Source organism: Sorex fumeus, unplaced genomic scaffold, assembly GCF_029834395.1.
Source record: "Sorex fumeus unplaced genomic scaffold, SorFum_2.1 ptg000053l, whole genome shotgun sequence".
In the NCBI taxonomy this organism is placed as follows: domain Eukaryota; kingdom Metazoa; phylum Chordata; class Mammalia; order Eulipotyphla; family Soricidae; genus Sorex; species Sorex fumeus.
This window is the reverse complement of record NW_026606110.1, coordinates 1,078,168-1,097,382: the sequence shown is the minus strand read 5'-3', so window position 1 is coordinate 1,097,382 and position 19,215 is coordinate 1,078,168. Positions and strand designations below refer to the sequence as shown.

General features: G+C 54.8%; 1 protein-coding gene and 1 non-coding gene across 2 annotated transcripts; both read left to right on the top strand.

Moving 5' to 3' along the window:
• The first annotated feature begins 13,820 nt into the window (after positions 1–13,820).
• Positions 13,821–15,955, top strand: RPL30 (ribosomal protein L30). Its single transcript, XM_056124929.1, has 4 exons — positions 13,821–13,924; positions 14,058–14,203; positions 14,934–15,064; positions 15,864–15,955. Exons 1-4 carry the CDS (start codon positions 13,904–13,906, stop codon positions 15,911–15,913), a joined length of 348 nt encoding a protein of 115 aa, XP_055980904.1. The 5' UTR covers positions 13,821–13,903; the 3' UTR covers positions 15,914–15,955.
• On the top strand, positions 15,607–15,742 carry LOC130033318 (small nucleolar RNA SNORA72). The gene has a single exon (XR_008793961.1). It is a non-coding gene; the product is annotated as a small nucleolar RNA SNORA72 (small nucleolar RNA).
• Positions 15,956–19,215: the final 3,260 nt, after the last annotated feature.

Below are 19,215 nucleotides of genomic sequence, written 5' to 3'. Positions count from 1 at the left end.
ACTTGGGGTCCTCAGCGCTGTGCCTCTAATAAATTCACTCTCCTCTCCTGAGCTGTCGCTCTTTCTGTTCCTTCATGGCTCATGCCAGCACGATAGGAAGAGCCCTCCTCCAGGAGTGATCCCTGAGCACCGCTGGTGTGACCCAAAACCAACAACAACAACAAAAAAAACTTTGGAAAATAGAGTAAAAAATATTTTTGAAACCCCTAACAAACCCTTCTTATTGGCCAGAGAGGTAGGACAGGGGACAGGCATTCGCCCTGCATGTGGCGACCCTGGTTTGGTCTCTGACGCCATGTAAGGTGTCTCGAGCACCCCACGGCTGAGCCGGAAGCACAGAACCAGGCTCGCTTCTCATGCCGGGCTCCCCCTTGAACGTGGGTTACTTGCTAGTCTCGAGGTTTCATGCCTGCCCATCCCTACTCGAGAGAAACAGGTGCTTCTCCCTCGCGCTCCCCCTGCATCTTGAGAAACTTTCAACAAACCCTACATGGCTTCACCAAAAAAGAGCACAGAATCAGGAGTAAATCCTGAACATAGGATTCCTTCCCTCCCTCCCTCCTCCCTCCCTCCCTCCTTCCCTCCCTCCCTCCCTCCCTCCCTCTCTCCCTCCCTCTCTCCCTCCCTCCCTCTTTCCCTTCCTTTCCCCTTCCATTCCTTTCTTACTTCACACTCAGCAATACCCAGGGCTTATGCCTGGCTCTGTGCTCACAGATCACACCTGACAGGCTTGGGGTACCACATGTGGTGTTGGCCATTGAACCCAGGTCAGCTGTGAGCAAGGCACCCTGTGACACTGCTGTCCTATCTCTCTGCCCACTATATATATATATATATTCGTCGATTGCCTTGAGCAGTAATGTCTCCTTCGTCCTAGCCCTGAGATTTTTAGAAAAGTGCCATATTCAAGGCTCTTTCAGAGTTAAGGAGAATGAGACCCTTCATTGTTACTGGTATTTGGCATATTGGGTACGCCACGGGGAGTTTGCCAGACTCTGTCGTGTGGGCAGGTTACATTCGGTAGCTTGCCAGTTTGTCCAAAGTAGGAATGAGATAATGAGGAATATATATATATATATATTTCTTCATTGGCATGCAGGTGGTCACACATCTAACCTGACCAAGCTGAGGCAAAACCAGGCGTAAATGTATTTATAGCCTCTGGCTTAAGGAGAGCTGTCACAGGAAGGACAGGTCAGGAAATGGGGTGGGGTCAAGATAGTGGCCCCTGGGCCCTGTTCCTGGGAGTCCAGTGCCCTCAGGCAAAGTTACAGATCGGTCAACTGGGGTCAGGGTAATGCTTAGTCATACAGCATTATCCAAATTAAAGGAAGCAATTCACTCAAGAAGTATTGTCAGGCGCCTGGTTACAGAGAGGAAACGCGTTTCATAAACCTGGGCTGAGCAGCATTCTATCAACAGCAGGAGGGGCTGATGCCGAGAAGCCCTGAGCAGCAGAACCAGGGATGAATTATTCACAGGGCTCTAAGACCACGGGCTGACACGCTGAACACACAGTGGTATCAGTTGCAGCAGAGCGGCCACTCATGGGAGAGCACTGGCGCAAAGATCACTCCCACGAGAGTGTTCCCGCTCATGGGGGAGCCCTCATGGGGGAGCACTCGCATGGCGAGCATTCACAGAGGAGCACTCACAACAGGGAGAACTCACGGGGAACATTCAGATGGGAGAGCACTCGTATGGGGGAGCACTCACACGGGGAGCACTCCAATAGGGGAGCACTCCCACGGGGAAAACTCCCACGGGGAACATTCACACAGAGGAGCACACAGGAAAACATTTAGATGGAAGAGTACTCACCTGGGGGAGCACTCACATGGGGAGCACTCACACTGAAGAGCACACACACACACACGGAGAGTCATTAAGGGCAGGTGGAAGCCAGTCCCCACGGATGACGTAGGTCCCAGTGGGGAATGATGTAGGTGACCTGTCGCCGGCCTGGCCTTCCTATGCCCTGGGGCTGGCTGGAGGGATTTTAATGTATCGGAACAACATCCCTGGAGACTGGGGGCTGGGACCAGGGCTGGGTGTCAGAGCTCTCACCTTGCATGCCTCGGGCCCTGGGTTCCAGCCCCGGCACTGCAAAGAGGACCAGTGATGTAGATGGCTACCCAACGTGGTGAGAAAGATCGGAGAAGGTGGGCAGGGCAGGGGAAACCCACAGCCCTCCCATTCGGATTCTTTCCCTTCTCACGACAGCCACCGTCCTGGAAAGACCGGCTTTTAAAATCTGTAATGGGGCCAGAGAGACAGTATAGCAGGAAGGGCTTTTGCTAGCATGCTGCTGACCCAGGTTCGGTCCTCTGCACCCCACACGGTCCCTGAGCACAGAATCAGGAGTAAGCCCTGAGCACCACAGGATGTGCCCCCAAATTAAATTAAAATGAAAGACAAAAATTAATTTAAAAAATAGATAAAATTTGTAGTGAACTATTTAGTCTCTGCTTTCTAAGCCAAGAAGTAATTCCAGGAGCTAGAGAGAGAGTCCAGCGGGTAAGGTGATTACCTTGCACACCAGCTGACCTGGGCTCAATCCCCGGCATCCCATATGGTTCCTGGGATACCACCAGGAGTAATTCCTGAGCTCAGATCCAGGAGTAAGCCCTGAGCATTCCTGGGCATGGCCTCCCACCTCCTCCCCTCCCCCACAAAAAAAAAGCAAAGAAAAAAAAAAGAAGTTACTTCCAGGGTCAGAGCAGAGCAGTAAACGGGTTAGGCATTTGCCTTGCGTGTGGCCAACCCAGGTTTGATCTCCACCACTCTACAGTCCTCCAATCCCCTCTAGGAATAACTCCTGGGAACAGAGAGAGATGTAAGCTCTGAGCACTGCTGTGTGTGACCCCTGCCCACCCACCCCCCCAAAAAAAGGAGGAGGAGGAGGAGGAGGAAGAGGAAGAGGAAGAGGAGGAGGAAGAAGAAGAAGAAGAGGAAGAGGAAGAGGAAGAGGAAGAGGAAGAAGAAGAAGAAGAAGAAGAAGAAGAAGAAGAAGAAGAAGAAGAAGAAGAAGAAGAAGCAGCAGCAGCTACCTCTGGTATATCCAAGACAGAACATAAGAGAAGCCAAAATAGTGTCAGGCATGACCCCAAAGTTTCCCAGACATTTCAGTGTGGGGAATGAACGCCAGAAGGGCTTATCCAGGGAGAGAAGGCCAACGCCATCTCATCTCAGAGAATGAAATACAAAGCACCCAATAAATTGTCTCGAGAGCCCAGTTTGGGGGTCCAGTCTCCTGGAGACTGGTCAGGCTGGTTGGCGGCTCCTGGAAAGGGGGGATGCCTCCTCTCTTCACGTCGCGGTCAGCAGCAGAGGGCTGGGAAGGGCGCTCATGCCCAGCTCCAGGCCTTTCCCCTACCCCACACCATGCGCTGCCTCTGCCACCCACTGAAGTGAGAAAAGATCAGACGGCACAAACGTGACATCAACGTTTCTGTCTGGGACAGTCTCTAGGCTTCGCAGCAGGATTCCTGAAAGCCGTGAGCCCTTCAGCCAAGCCAGCCAGGAGGGCGTCTCTGCGATGCTGGAAAGACAGCAGGTGTCGTGCCCGAGAGCAAAAACGGTAAGCCACAGGGAAGGAACGGGCTGAGACCTTAGGGCTGTGTCCCAAAGACTAGTCCCCGGAAAGCGGCTAAAGAAGTGTGATCTCTGCTGAAAGTAGACCATAGACCAAACATGATTGCCACTCAGTGCCTCTTTTGCAAACCACAACACCCAAGAGGAGAGAGAGAACAGAGGGGAATGCCCTGCCACAGAAGCAGGGTGGGATGGGGGGGATGGGGGTGGGAGGGATACTGGGATCCGTGGTGGTGGGAAATGGGCACTGGTGGACGGATGGGTGTTTGATCATTGTATAATTGAAACCCAAGCACAAAAATTTGTAAGTCTACAACTGTACCTCATGATCTCTCACTATTAAATTTTTTTTAATAAATAAATAAAAGAAGTGTGATCTCTCACGCCCGTTTCCTCTAGCCCATAACCAGCTGTCACCATTTCTCCAGCACACACTTAGGTTGTGTGTCTTCACAAGAGTAGGGTCTCTCGTACCTCCAGCACGGACCCAGCCAGGCCTCCGGTCTGACACAGACGAGGCTCCGAGCCAGACTCCACCAAGTTCCTAAGAGTAGCAGGTGACACTCTACTGTCACGCGTACGTGTGCAGAAATCACTGGTTGGTCCCCAGCCTGAGGGCGTGCATCTGCACTGACTTCCCCTGACTTTTCTGTCAGCGATACCCAGAAGGAAGGCACAGCCAGGAGGTGGACCCCCAAGGACACCTGCTCTCCTAGGTCATCAGGGGCATGAATCTGCTGCCGTGGGGGTGGGGGAGTGGGGTCCGCACCCTTTGCAATCTGAAGTGTATGCTTTATATTTTTCACCCCCGAGGGTGCTGGGGATTGGGTGCTGGGCTAACGTGACCGCTGAGAATGGAACTCTCCCACTGAATAGCAGTCTCCAGGACTCTGAGATGAACTTTGAGGGGTTCCAACAGGCCCTGCTGTGGGGACCTGGACAGGCTGTGCACAGGGAACCCCGGGGCATCCGGGGACGCAGGGATTCTGGGGATGGTGGGGGTCCCGGGAGCACCCCAGGCCCCAGGAGCTAGTCGCGCTGCGGGGGGCGTGGGTGCGTGGGTGGGTGGGCAGGGAAACCCACTGGCCCCTTCAGGGACAGCTGCCCCCTGCCCCACCCACCCGGAGAGAGCCCCCCAGTCGCCAGCCCAGCCCCCCGGGGCAGGGTCCCCTGCTCACCGCGACGGCGCCTGTTGCTGTCCCTGTCCCGGGCCTTGTGGAGGGCGCTGCTGGAGCAGCCCATGGTGACAGGCCAAGTCCACGGCCACCGCCACCAACGCTTGGTGGGCGCAACCCTGGTCCCCGGCCGCCAGGTGGGCGCGATGCTGGTCCCCGGCCGCCAGGTGGGCGCGATGCTGGTCCCCGGCCGCCAGGTGGGCGAGATGCTGGTCCCCGGCCGCCAGGTGGGCGCACCCCGGGCCAGGCCGGATCCGGGCGGGCGCGCACGCGGGGTGGGGGGCGCCCCGGGCCCCCGGCGGGGCGGCGGGGAGCGGGGGGGCGCGGGCGGAGCGGGACGGCCTGGCTGCGGCGGGGCAGAGCGCGGCGGGCGGGCGTGGGGGAGGGCTGAGCGAGTCATCGCCCCACACCGGCCAGGGGGCGGGGGACCCCGCGAGGGTGGCCAGTGGCCAGTGATTGGCCGGCCGGCCCCGCGGTGCCGGGCTTCTTGCGTAACCCCTGCGCGCCGGCGGGGCCGGCGGGAATCCCGGGCCCGGTGACCCCCCAGCCCAGGTGGTCCGCAAAGCCCCCTCCCGACCCCACCTGGGTTTTGAGCGACCCGGGCGAGGTCCGGTTTGGGCGCTTGTTTGGGTGGCAGGGAAAGGGGGCACGCCCGGCCGGCTCAGGTGGGGGTCCAGCTGCCTAGCAGGCAAGCCCCTGCCCGCTGAATTCTCTCCTGCACAGGCCCCCTCGCCACCCCCACGCTGGCAGTGGTTGGGGGCAGCGGACGTTTACTGGCGCTTGCTCTCGCGTGATGCGCTTTGGGCAGGAATACCCAGACTGGGTGGGTTTGGGTTTTTATTAATAATAATAATTATTATTATTATTATTATTATTATTGTAGCACTGTCCATCGTTGTTCATCGATTTGCTAGAGTGGGCACCAGTCACGTCTCCATTGTGAGACTTGTTACTGGTTTTGGCATATCGAATACGCCACGGGGAGCTTGCCAGGCTCTGCCATGCGGGTGGGATACTCCCGGTAGCTTGCTGGCCTCTCCGAGAGGGATGGAGGAATCAAACCCGGGCTGACCTAGTGCAAGGCAAATGCCCTACCCGCTGTGCTATCGCTCCAATAATAATAATAATAATTATTATTATTTTTCTCTTTCCCTTCTTCCCTCCATCCTCCCCACCTGCACATCCCTTCCCAGGATGTGCTCGGGGATCACACCTAGCAGTGCAGGGGGTAGAATCAGGGCCTTCCTCATGCCACCAAGGGGATGGCCTTAACCCCAGGACGATTTCTTCTGAGGCCCCCAGGCATTTTGATCAGCCAGTTGGAGGAAGTGTTGGCTCTTTTACTCTTTGTGATTTATGGGGAGAACTCTGGGCTCAGGAATTACTCCTGGCAGGCTCCTGAGACCATATAGGGAGTTCAGGAGACCATGTGGAACCTGGGTAGGCCTGGAAGGCAAGTGGCTGTAACTGTAACAGGCTGTAACCGCTCTAGCCCCTAGAGGGAGAAACTTTGTCTTGTTGTGGGGCACACCCCGCTTCCTCCTGGCTTCCTGGCTTCGGGGCCATATGGAGTGACAGGGATCCAGCCCAGGTCTGCTCCGTGTTAGGCAACACCTCACCCACCGAGACTTTAAGAGGCCAGAGTGACAGCACAGCGGGAGAGCCCGTCTACCTTGCACATGGCCAACCCAGATTCGATCCCCGGCATCCCATATGGTCCCCCAAGCACCACCAGGAGTGATTCCTGAGTGCAGAGCCGGGAGGAACCCCTGAGCATTCCCGGGTGTGACCCAAACAAACAACAAAAGACTCAGTAAACATGCTGCTTCTCATCAACCTTGTACAGCGTGTTACAAGCACCAACACCCTGCTTTCGGCAAGCATTGATTGCTGGGGGGATGTGGGTGGGTCGAAGCCAGGGCCTTCCAGAGAGCTACATGCCAGCATTCTCGCAAGGATGGGTTACTCTCACGGTGATCAGTGATTTTCTAAAGACGTTATTCCTCGTTTTGCTGGTTGGCATTCTACCAAGAGGGCACTGTGTCCCCTTCTCCGTTTACTGTGCCTTCGTTCACGTGCATGGTAACCATGAAACCTTCCACCGTCACCACATGTTACTTTTCAGGCCTGCCAGAACTGAGCTCCACACTCTGGGTGACGTAAGCAACAGAAACAACACATCCAAGGCATAAGCTCTCCCACCGAGCTGCATCGTGGCCCGTCTTACCATTTTATAAGGACGCGGGGCAGGCTAGGCTAGGGTTCACTATTTCCCGGAGGCCGAAGAGCTATGAGAGAGGCAGTAAGGTATCTACCTGCCTTTCAAAAAGCCGACCTTGGTTCAATATCGTAGTACCCCACGGTCCCCTGAGCGCCATGAGAGGGTGATCCCCAAGCACAGAGCCAGGAGCACCCCCTGAGTGCCACCATATGGCCTCCAAACCCCAAATAAAGACACCGAGACAAGAGTTCCAAACGCGCACGATGGCACTGAACCTTCCCGGATAGCTGGGTCTCTGGGACCTTCTCGAAATGGGGGTGGGCAGATTCCCCTTCTGGTCTGAAGCCCATGGCCACACCCGACACTCTGACATAGAAACTGCCCGGCTGCACAACTGACCCTCATCTCGCCTTTCAGCTCTGGAGATGCTGGGCCACACAGCATACGGCGGCTCCAAATTTCACAGTCGGACCAACCCAGTGGGATGAGAGCGAGTCTGACGGGAAAGGTCGTGGAAGCCCACCAAACGCATTGAGCAAAACAGTAACACGGAAGGTTCAATAAGCACCAACCAGCCCGGCGGATCCTCAGCCACAAACTTCAAGTAACACCACTGTGAGACACGGAATGATCCCAGGTGAACTTTTATTGATCTCAGTTTGGAATATTCCTTTTGCCTGTGTGTTGTAGCAGTATGAAGTAAATCTGCTGACTAGTGCTAAGAGGGCAGGGTCGGGGGGGTTAACAGGGACATTGGTGGAGGCAAGGTCAACCTGGGATTGGTGTGGTTGGTGGGATTGGTGTTGGAGTATTCAATGCCTGAAACAACTGTATTATGAATAACTTGGTAAATCATGGTGTTCTCAATAAACAATAAAATTTAAAAAAAAATCCCAGATGCAGCTATGTTATGAGGGGCAGGGAACTTCAACTTCAGAATTTGTGGGGTTTGTGGGGGATTCTAATTCAGTCCACAACATTGTCATTCTTTATTTTGATGCTCAAATTGCCTAAACTTTGGCCCAATACCCTTCAAGGGCTAAGAGACACACAGGTATGGTCCTTGATGAATAAATATGCATAATACTATTTTAACTACACTGGGTTACACTGCTCGCTCCCTCTCCTCCCCCCCCTCCTGATCCCCTCTTGCTTCCTCCCTTGTCCTGCACCTCCCCCTGCAGTGCGGGCAGCCCAGCACTCTGCCCAGACCCCCTACAATGGAGGAAGGGACGTGGTGCCTTTGAGGAAGGAGCGTTCCCCGCCTCCCGACACGTCTCAGACCCTTCCTTCTCCTGGCTGTCCCTGGGCCCAAGGAAAGGGCAGCGTTTTGCGTGTGGCTGATGATTCAGCTGGACTCCACGGCAGGGACTTCCAAGGGGAACGATGACTGACTGGCTGGAGAGAATGTAGGGAAAGGCGTGTGTGTGTGTGTGTGTGTGTGTGTGTGTGTGTGTGTGTGTGTGTGTCTCGGAGGAGGCTGACTTTGGGGTAATCAACATCCTGCATCACCAAAGGCTGAAGTAGGCCTGGAGAGATAGAGCAGCGGGTAGGGCATCTGCCTTGCACCCAGCCCAGGGTTTGATCCTCAGCATCTCATATAGTCCCTTGAGCACTGCTGGAAATGATTCCCGAGTGCAGCACTGGGAGTGATCTCTGAGCATCGCCCAGTGTGGTCCCCAAACAAAGAAGCAAACCCCAAAAGCCCTGGAGTGCTGGGGAGATGGCTCAAAGGGCTGGAACTCAGCTTTCGTGTGGGAGGCCTGGGTTCCTTCCTCAGGACCACAAGAGCCCTGGCGCACTCCCAGAGCACAGAGCTGGGAGTCATGAGCATGGGCTTCCACAGCAAAATAACGCACTCCAGGATGCTTAAGCCTCAGACACTGACCTTTTCTCAGATGTTCTGCCTGAGGACAAGGTGATGGCCACTGGCATCAGTCAGGCGAGAACGCTGGTCTGTCGAGGGCACCCTTCCCTCTACCACACTCCAGAGGGATGGAGAACTGTCTGTCCTAAGGCCCCCACTCTCAACACCTGGCTGACCAGGCCCTAACCTCCTGAACAAGCTTCCTCCAGACCGCACACTCTGGGGGTGAGGGTCCCACTACACAAACTGGAGGCGGGGGTCACAGGTTCTGCAGGGCAGACCACTTCTCCAGAGGGTGCATTTAAAGGGCTAGAGCAATAGCACGATGGGGAGGGCGCTTGCTCTGCACGTGGCCCAGATGGGCAGGATCCCCGATGTTCCGTGTGGTCCCCCAAGCACCACCAGGAGTGATCCCTGAGTGCAGAGCAAGGGGTGATCCCTGAACATTACCTTGTGTGTTCCAAAAACAAACAAAAAATAAAGTCTTCTCATTGCCACCTCTTTTCTCTTTTCCAGAGAAAAATTTTGATTAGCGTTGAGACCTTTTTTTCTAGACATACAGAACACTTGATTTTTTTTTTTAATTTAAAAAAAATGACGAAGGGCCAGAGACATAGTAGAGGTTAGGGTGTTTGCCTTGCTGCAACCGATTCTGGTTTGACCCTGGCACTGCTTATGGTCCTCTGAGCACTGCTGGGTGTGGACCAACGAACCAAATCACCACTCTCCAATATAATGCTGAAATAAATATCTTTGTTCACGCCCGTTAAGCAGCTTTGCCCTTCTGTGGGGTAGATTTCTAAACGTTTCAATGCTTGGGTCAAAAGATCCTATTAGCACGGCCAGAAGGATAGTAGAGGGTCCGTATGCCGCAGATTCAGGTTTGAGGCCCAGAATGGCATTCAGTCCCCCTAACACTGCCAGGAGTAATTCCTGAGCACAGCTGGGTATGGCCAACCCCATCCATCCCTACTCCAGAAGGAAAAGGAGAAAGATTCCTTAGCACAATGGGGATGAAGTGTTTCTGTCTCCTTCCAACCTCCAATATCCAGAAAAAACTTCTGTTATCTTGTTGTGCATACAAAACACATATGTGGGCATGCTCCTTCGTACTTACTTGGGCACAAACATTTTGGGGAGGTTTCGGATGCACACACACAAATATGTTAGAAGAGGGCATACACACAAAAATGTATTTGGAGGAATCGGGGCATTTCCTGTGCTCTTCAGGGGTCCATGAAGTGCAGACAATCAAATCCCAGCCACCTGCATGCAGTCTGAGCTCCAGGGGCCGGCGAGTTCAGTGGGGAGAGCATTTGCCATGCAGGTGGCTGACCTATGTTCAATCCCTGGCACCACATATGGTCCCCTCATCCCTGCTAGGAGTAATCCAGGAGTACAGAGCCAGAAGTAAGCCCTGTACACAGCCAAGTAGAGCCCAAAAGCAAAAAAGAAAAAAAAAACCCTAATAAAATAAAAATCATTAAAAATTAGGGAAAATCATTTTTTATTTAAAGTCTGTACAACAGTCCTTTGAGCTATCTCCAAACTTACTTCTATAAAAAAGTTTTTTTTTTATTAAAAAACAAGTGACTTACAAAGTTGTTCATTATCCAGTTGTTTCAGGCATTTAGTGATCCAACACCGCAGTGTGACCTTCCCTCCACCAATGTCCCCCTTTTTCTCCCCACCCCCAGCCTGCCCTCCTAGGGACAGAACAAATTTACTTTATGGTACTTGCTCCAACAAAACTTTAAGAAATGGCAAATAGAATAATCAGAAAATAAATCAATAAAAGCCAACTTGTGATTGCTATGTCACTGTCACCGTCCTCCCGTTGTTCATCAATTTGCTCGAGCGGGCCCAGTAACATCTCCATGGTGAGACTTGTTGTTGCTGTTTTTGGCATATCAAACACGGGTAGCTTGCCAGGCTTTGCTGTGAGGGCGAGATACTCTTGGTAGCTTGCCGGGCTCTCTGAGAGGGGCAGAGGAATCGAACCAGGGTCAGCCCGGGTCAGCCGGGTGCAAGGCAAATGCCCTACCTGCTGTGCTATCTCTCCAGCCCTATGTAAATAAGGAAAATAAAACCCTTTATACAATAAAATATTTACATACTCAACTCTGGAATCTAAAGTACATTGCATTAAATTTTATTTAATATTTGGATCTCGTTACTGTAATAATCCTGCCTTACCAGTCTTTAAAAAAACTTTTAAAGAAATTTTGTGCTATTTTGGAGTTTACATGAATTAGGTAAGGCCTATTTATGTAAATTTCCCCCACTACACTTTATAACTAAACACAATGGTTTGCAGAGTTGTTCATGATGATTTGTTACAGGCATTCAATATTCCAACACCAATCCCACCACTGTTATCACCTTCCCTCAACCGTTGTCCCCAATTTTCCCAACTATCCCCAAGCTTGTCCCCACTGCAAGTCCACAACAATTTATTATGTTTGCTATCAATAAATTGCTAACAGAATGCAAAACATATTTCCTTAGAAGAAAATTCGTGTAGATTGTTGTAGCTCACCATGGAGACGTTAAATCCTTGTATAAAGGATTACTGAGATGGTGTTACAGGTTAAGCCTTGTTTGGTTAGCTGAGCTCTCTATCACATTCCATCCTATCTGGAATGCTATTACCAGATTATCAGTGTTCCAGAGTTTGCAGACGTTGCACAGCCACTAAGGCAGCCGTGTAGCTCCAGAAAGTCCAGAATTTTTTTTTCTTTCTGGATCACACCTGGTGATGCACAGGGGTTACTCCTGGCTCTGGACTCAGGAATCACCCCTGGCAGTGCTCAGGGGACCATATGGGATGCTGGGAATCGAACCTGTGTTGGCCGTGTGCAAGGCAAACTCTACCACTCAGCCACATCTCCAGTCCTCATTGTTCTCCCTATAGCCTGTTTCATCTCCAAGTTTCCATCTTTTGGGTAACAGCCCCCCCCCAAGCCATGGTGTCAGTCATGAACGTCTGAAGAACAGCCTTTTCCCTTAGGCCTGCACCCCCTTTTCTGAAGCGGGCGGGGTGACAGAAATCAGGACCCCCACCCCAGGACTTTAAAGCCTCTGCAGAAAATAACATACGCCTTGACCGGTCACGCGGCCTAGGCCCGCAGGAGGGGCAGCGCGGGCGACCGTCCCCCCCACCCCCAGGGGTCCAGGACCCAGGGCGAGTCCAGCCGCCCAGTGCAGCGGGCCCCGCGTCCCGGCAAGAACCATGTCTCCAGGAGAGCTAAGTGCCCTGGTTGGGGGCCGGCGCGACAGCACAGTGGGGAGGGCGTTGGCTTTGCATGCAACCCCTGCAACCCAGAGGGTCCCCCGAGCACCACCAGCAGGAACTCCTGAGTAATTGCGGAGCCAGGAGCAAACCCTGAGCATCGCTGGGTGTGACCCCCCCCAAAAAAAGATCATAGTGGGGGCTGGAGCGATAGCACAGCGGGGAGGGCGTTTGCCTTGCACGGGGCGGACCCGAGTTCGATCCCCAGCATCCCATATGGTCCCCCGAGCACCTGCAGGAGTCATTCCTGAGTGCAGAGCCAGGAGGAACCCTCTGTGCATCGCTGGGTGTGACCCAAAAAGCCAAAAAAAAAAAAATCATAGTTTGGAAAGAGCAGGGAGGGAGTGGATAGCCCAGTGGGGGGCGGGTGCCGGGATGGGGAGGAGGGGGGGGCGCAGACTCAGGGTGGAAAGAGCAGGAGGTCTGGATGCAGGGGTGGGCGGCGCTGAGCGGAAATGGGGGGCGGGGAGTTCAGAGCAGCAGGAGCCAGGCGGGAAAGAAGTTTCTGGAAGAGGCAGAGACAGAGGGGACTGGAGTGACAGCACAGCGGGGAGGGCGTTGGCCTTGCACGCAGGGAGTTCAACTCCCTGCAACCCCCAGGGTCCCCCTGAGCACCGCCAGCAGGAACTCCTGAGTAATTGCAGAGCCAGGAGCAACCCCTGAGCATCGCTGGGTGCGACCCCCCCAAAAAAAAGATCATAGTGGGGGCTGGAGCGATAGCACAGCGGGGAGGGCGTTTGCCTTGCACGCGGCCGACCCAGGTTCGATTCCCAGCATCCCATATGGTCCCCTGAGCGCCGCCAGGAGTCATTCCTGAGTGCGTGAGCCAGGAGTAACCTCTGTGCATCACTGGGTGTGACCCAAAAAAAGCAAAAAAATAAAATAAAAAGGGGTAACAGATCTGAGTTGGAGTGATAGCACATAGCACCGTGGGTGGGGCATTTGCCTTGCACGTGGCCGACCCGGGTTCGATTCCCAGCATCCCAAATGGTCCCCTGAGCACCGCCAGGAGTAACTCCTGAGTGCAGAGCCAGGAGTGACCCCTGTGCATCGCCGGGTGTGACCCAAAAAGCAAAAAAAAAAAAAAAAAAAACCCCAAAAAAACAGCCCAGAACTCTCAATTTTTCTCCTTATTAAGCAGAAAGAAGAAACATTTTAAAAAATAAGCCGGAATAAACTTGGGGCTGGAGCGATAGCACAGCGGGGAGGGCGTTTGCCTTGCACGCGGCCGACCCGGGTTCGATTCCCAGCACCCCATATGGTCCCCCGAGCACCGCCAGGAGTAATTCCTGAGTGCAGAGCCAGGAGCAACCCCTGAGCGTCGCCGGATGTGACCCTCCCCTCCCCCCCCAAAAAATCAAAAGTTTCCCCCGCTCGAAGAGACGAACACGGGTCGGTTTCCTCGGCCTGGAAGGCCGCGCCGAGAGCCGCGAGAAGCCGGGACCCCCCCGAGCGCGCGGCGACGCGCGCGGCAGCTCCTCCGGGGACCGGCGACCGCGCTCTGGCCCGCCCCTTCCGGTTCCGGGGCGGGCTTCCGGTTCCGGGGCGGGGCGGCGGGGCGGGCTTCCGGTTCCGGGGCGGCGGGCTCCTTCCTTTCTCTCGGCTCCCGGCCATCTTGGCGGCTGCTCGGTGAGCGCGGGGTCGGGGCGGCGGCTCGGGCGGGCGGGCGGGCGGGCGGGCCGGGTCCTGACCCTCCCCGTGTCCCGCGCGCGTGTGTCCGCAGGCTGGGCTGTCCCGCGGCGCAGGCAGGAACGATGGTGGCCGCGAAGAAGACGGTGAGCGCGGGGCGCGGCGCACGTGGCGGGGCGGGCGCGGGGCGGCCGGGGTGGCCGGGGCCGGGGTCGCCGGGGCCGCCGGGGTCTCGGGGGTCGCCCGCAGCGCCCGCGTGTCCCTCCCTCGCCCCCGCAGAAGAAGTCGCTGGAGTCCATCAACTCCCGGCTGCAGCTGGTGATGAAGAGCGGCAAGTACGTGCTGGGCTACAAGCAGACGCTGAAGATGATCCGCCAGGGCAAGGCCAAGCTGGTCATCCTGGCCAACAACTGCCCGGCGCTCCGGTGAGCCCCCGGGGTCGCGGGCCGGGGCGCGGGGGTCCCCGGCCCGGGCGGGGCTGCGAGGACGGGAGGGACGCGCCCCGGGCCCCGGGCACGCGGCCGCCCCGGGTCCCATCCCCCCGAGCACCGCCAGGAGGGATTCCAGAGTGCGGAAGACCCGGGGTGACCCACGGGTGAAGGCTGTGGATGCGAGGTGCCACCCCACTTCCGGGGCATCCCCCGGTGGTCCCCGGGGCGATTGGAGGAGGGTGCATAGGTCGTCGCTGGGACGCCCTCGGGGTGAGGCTGCAGGGACTCGAGCATCCTGCGCCTGGCCAGGCTGGGCAGGACCTGGTCCGAGGGGTAGAGATCCTGGAGGAGGACGCGGGGACTCAGCGCCCATCCCTGCAGGGTTGCAGTTAGGAGGGACCCTGCGTGGGAGCGTTGCACTGGACATCCTTCTTTTTTTTTTTTTTTTTTTTTTTTTGGCTTTTCGGGTCACACCCGGCGATGCTCAGGGGTCACTCCTGGCTCATGCACTCAGGAATTGCTCCTGGCGGTGCTCGGGGGACCATATGGGATGCTGAGGATCGAACCCGGGTCGGCTGCGTGCAAGGCAAACGCCCTACCACAGTGCTGTGCTATTGCTCCAGCCCGGCGCGGGACATCTTAACCTCGTTCCTTAGGCACACAACAGAAGGGCGTTGATCTGACCCCCCACCCCCCCCTTTTTTTTTCCCCCCGGTTCTCAAAGGAAATCTGAAATCGAGTACTATGCCATGTTGGCCAAGACCGGGGTCCATCACTACAGCGGCAACAACATTGAGTTGGGCACAGCCTGTGGGAAATACTACCGCGTGTGCACACTGGCCATCATCGATCCAGGTATGCTTAATAACACCCCAAATGCCCGGTCCTCGGTCATGACCCATCACGGGTGTTTATTTCCCAAAAATGTCTGGTTGCTGGGTCCAGTTAGTGGGCATCTGTGCATAGGCAGGGGGAAGCCTGGAGTTAGATGGTGAATGAATGTAAGGAAGTGTGGGATGTTTTCGGTTAAGAATCTAAGAAGTATGGGGCTGGAGCAATAGCACAGCGGGTAGGGTGTTTGCCTTGCACGCAGCCAACCTAGGTTCGATTCCCAGCATCCCATATGGTCCCCTGAGCACCACCAGGAGTAACTCCTGAGTGCATGAATCGGGAGTAACTCCTGTGCATCGCCGGGTGTGACCCAAGAAGCAAAAAAAAAAAAAGAATCCAAGAAGTAATGGCGCAGGAGTGTAGGGAAAGGTGGACTTAGGTGAAAAGGGAGAGAAAAAGCATCCCTGCTCGCTCGTGAGAAGAGTAAAAAGGGAGTTGTGTGAAAGATGCGCCTTGAATGTGTACATCTGTTAGGCTCTGGGTCTAGGAAAGTTTCAGTTCACAAACTGCGAATATTCTCGCTGTTCTGATTTTGTCGTAATCAGGACAGGCTAAACATTCGCTATAAGAAGACCATGCATGTGTCCCCAGACTTGGTTCTTGCCCTGCCTCTGTCTGGTCTTAGAAATGCTGGTGACAAATCAAGCCTGTCGGAACTCGGGGTCTCTGGCGCGGCGATTAGAATGCTTTGGGAGATGACCGCCGCCAGTTTGAGTGTTGCCAGTGGCCACTGCATGTAAAATTACTGTGTTTCATTTTCTAGGTGATTCTGATATCATCAGGAGCATGCCAGAACAGACTGGTGAAAAGTAAATCATGCAAAAACTTTCTGTAATAAAATCAGTTATTTTAAAAACACTGGTGTCCCGGTTACTTTGTTTTTTGTTTCGGGTGGGGGTGTGGCTTGAGACCACGCTGCCTGTGCTCAGGGACTCCTGTTCTACACTCAGGGTCACTCCTGCCAGTGGTCAGTCAGGGCAGCCTAGGGGACCTCGGGGATAAACCCCCGCCCAGGCCAGCCATATGGAAGGGACGTACCCTCCTGCTGTACCGTCTCTGCGGTGTGTCGCTTTCTTGATACGGCGGGAGTGTTTCCTGAAGTAACGGTTACGGTGAGTCTTCTAGGTTGACCTCATATCCCAATTGCAAAGGGGGTAACAATGTCTGCCATTCCTGCCTTAGCGTGTTTGGGAGTGGGGTTGGCTTGGGGGCCGTGGCGTGGGACTGCTGCCAGCTATTAGGCTGATCGGGGCAGTGCTCAGGACCATACCCAGAGCTCCCGAGTGCAGTATGTGCACCGCCCTTGAGCCATCTCAAACCAAGCGTAAGATAATTTTTATCATTTCTGTCTTAGGACACGTTGGTGCTTTTTCTTTTGGTGTGGGGAAGCACAGCTGACTGTTGAGGCGTATTCCTGCCTCTGCTTGAGATCCCTCCTGGTGAGGTTCAGGGTACGGCCCACCGGACCCACCGTACTCTTCCAGCCTCAACATTCTCGGCGTTGTCACTTCAATGTGGAACTGGAGACGGTGGGCCGGAGCAGTAGTGCAGGTGGGGCGTTACCCGGCATCCCAACCAGGGTTCCTTGGCACCGTGAGGTTCCCCGAGCCTGCCAGCAGTGGTCCCGAAGTGCAGAGCCAGGAGTAAGTCCTGAGCACACTGGGTGTGGCCCCCAAACAAAAAACTGCAGGGACCACAGTACACGAGGAAAGAGGTTTCCTGCATGCCTTCAGCACCACAGGGGCCCTGCCAGGCGTGCTCCGACAGGCAGGCTTCAACATGGAAGTTTCACTGTAAGCTGGTGCTCAGTCCGGAGAGCTACCTGTGTCTGGCTGGCAGCTTTCTACAGCTACTACTATTGTCTCTGCTACCTGTTTACCTCCAAAGCAATCATGGGGTAAGGAAAGCAAGAGGAGCTTTGTGGAACCATTGGGGCTGCTGGGGGAAGCGGGTATTTGAGTGCTTCGAGGTGTTAGATGGTTGGAGAGGGAGTCCAGGGACCCGGATTGCCTGCTTCTGGCTGTGACATAGGGAACTGCACGTGGTGGATTCTGGGCACCACTGGGTATGGCCCCCAAAGCAAAATGAAAATAACAAGGATTCCCGTGATACACAGTGTGTAGGACACCGCTTTGCACATGGCTGACCCAGACTCCATCTCAGCTTCCCACAAGGCCCTCCCAGCACCATCAGGAGTAGCCCAGTAGCCCCTGGGTACTGAGTGTGGCCCCCAAGCCAAGGGAATAAACTATTTTGGTTTGGAGGCCACATCACACCCCGTGCTTAGGGATCATTCCTGGAAGCTTTGGGGGCCCTCTTTGGTGCTGGGGATGGAATCCGAGTCAGCTTACCCACTGGATGATCCAGCCCCTTGATGTCTGTTTGATTCTCTGGACGACCCATTGAGATAGGAGTACCATTAGTTCCGTTTCACTTTTTTGTTTTGTTTTTTTTGGGTCACACCGGCGATGCTCAGGGGTTACTCCTGGCTCATGCACTCAGGAATCACTCCTGGCGGTGCTCGGGGGACCATATGGGATGCTGGGAATCGAACCTGTGTTGGCCATGTTGGCTGCGTGCAAGGCAAACGCCCTACCCGCTGTGCTATCGCTCCAGCCCCCGTTTCACTATTTTTGTAGTGGCCAGCGAGTGGGGGCTGGGGCGGGGGAATCACACTAGCAATGCTCTGGGGTCACTCCTAGCTCTGCACATCAGGAATTAACTCCTGATGGTGCATGGGGAAACCATATGGAATGCCGGGGATCAAACCTGTGTCAGGTGCAGGCTGCACTCTCACTCTGGCCCCTAGTTCCACGTTAGAGCTTAGTAAATCAAGGGTTGGAAAGGTCACAATAAAACTGGGATGAAAAAGTACCGGAGACCGACAGGGCAAACAAGGAGACTAGGGAGACCAGCTTTTCCAGTCAGCAAATGAATGGCCTTCCATGGAAGCCTTGTTTCCCGGACTGAGGCCTTCGCCTTCCCCAGCAGGGCGAGGTTCGAGGTTCGGGCTTCAGGCCGCTAGAGGGAGCGCCACTCCGCCGGAGACGGGGCGAAGTGGGAACTCCTGTCACATCCCCAAAGAATGCAAACCCCAGTCGGTCCTGCTTGAGAAAACCTGTTTGCAGCATCAAGCGCATGACTCAGATGGGAGGACTGGCAGGAGATGGAATGCCTTGGATCACGATTTTCGGGACTTTGGGCCTGTGATGTTCTTCCCACAGGACCACCCTGCCCGTGGCGAGGGTCTGCAACAGTCCTCCGCAGACAGGCGTTCTGTTTGGCATCAGCTCAGCAGCTCCCCTGGGAAGGATGTCATTTGGGTTGTTTTGTTTTGTTTTAACTTCTTTGTTGAATCACTGTGAGATAGACCCTTACCAAGCTGTTCATGACTGGGTTTCAGTCAGACAATGTTCCACGACCCATCCCAGCACCAGGTCCCCAGGTTCCCTGGCATAGGCCAGGTGCTTTTCTTCTCTTTCCTTCTCTTTCCCTCTCTCCCTCCCTCTCTCTGTCCTTTTGGGCATTGTGGTTTGCAATATCAATACTGAAAGGTTATCAGAATATCCCTTACCTACTTTCAACCCTCCGTGTTTGATAGGCCAAACACAGTAACAGCGAGTCTCACAATTGCCACTGGGCCCGCTCGAGCAAATCGATGAACAACGGGAGGACAGTGTCAGTGACTTTTCACCCTCAGATTTTGTCTCGCGTGCTCATTCCCAGTATTACTGTCATACTGGCCCCGTCTCGATCTTATCTACCCTCAGCTCCACGGTTAATTTCAACCACTGACCAGTCCTCCTAACTCATTTTCCCTGGCCACGGATATTCATCTTCTACTATATATTTTATATCCCACAAATGATAGCACAGCGGGTAGGGCGTTCGCCTTACAAGCGGCCAACATGGCCGACCCGAGTTCGATTCCTCCGCCCCTCTCGGAGAGCCCGGCAAGCTCCCGAGAGTATCCGATATGCCAGACACAGTAACAACAAAGTCTCCAATGGAGACGTTACTGGGCCCGCTCGAGCAAATCGACGATCAACGGGAGGGCCTTTACCTTTACCTTTACAAATGAATGCAGTCATTCTAGATCTGTCCTCCTGACTTTT

What these genes read in the sequence shown, in the direction of transcription:
- RPL30 (XM_056124929.1), top strand. Translation starts at nt 13,904, where the DNA reads ATGGTGGCCGCGAAGAAGACG. An exon ending in TGGTGGCCGCGAAGAAGACG is followed by an intron (nt 13,925 to 14,057) that starts GTGAGCGCGGGG and finishes TCGCCCCCGCAG; the next exon opens with AAGAAGTCGCTGGAGTCCAT. An exon ending in AACAACTGCCCGGCGCTCCG is followed by an intron (nt 14,204 to 14,933) that starts GTGAGCCCCCGG and finishes CGGTTCTCAAAG; the next exon opens with GAAATCTGAAATCGAGTACT.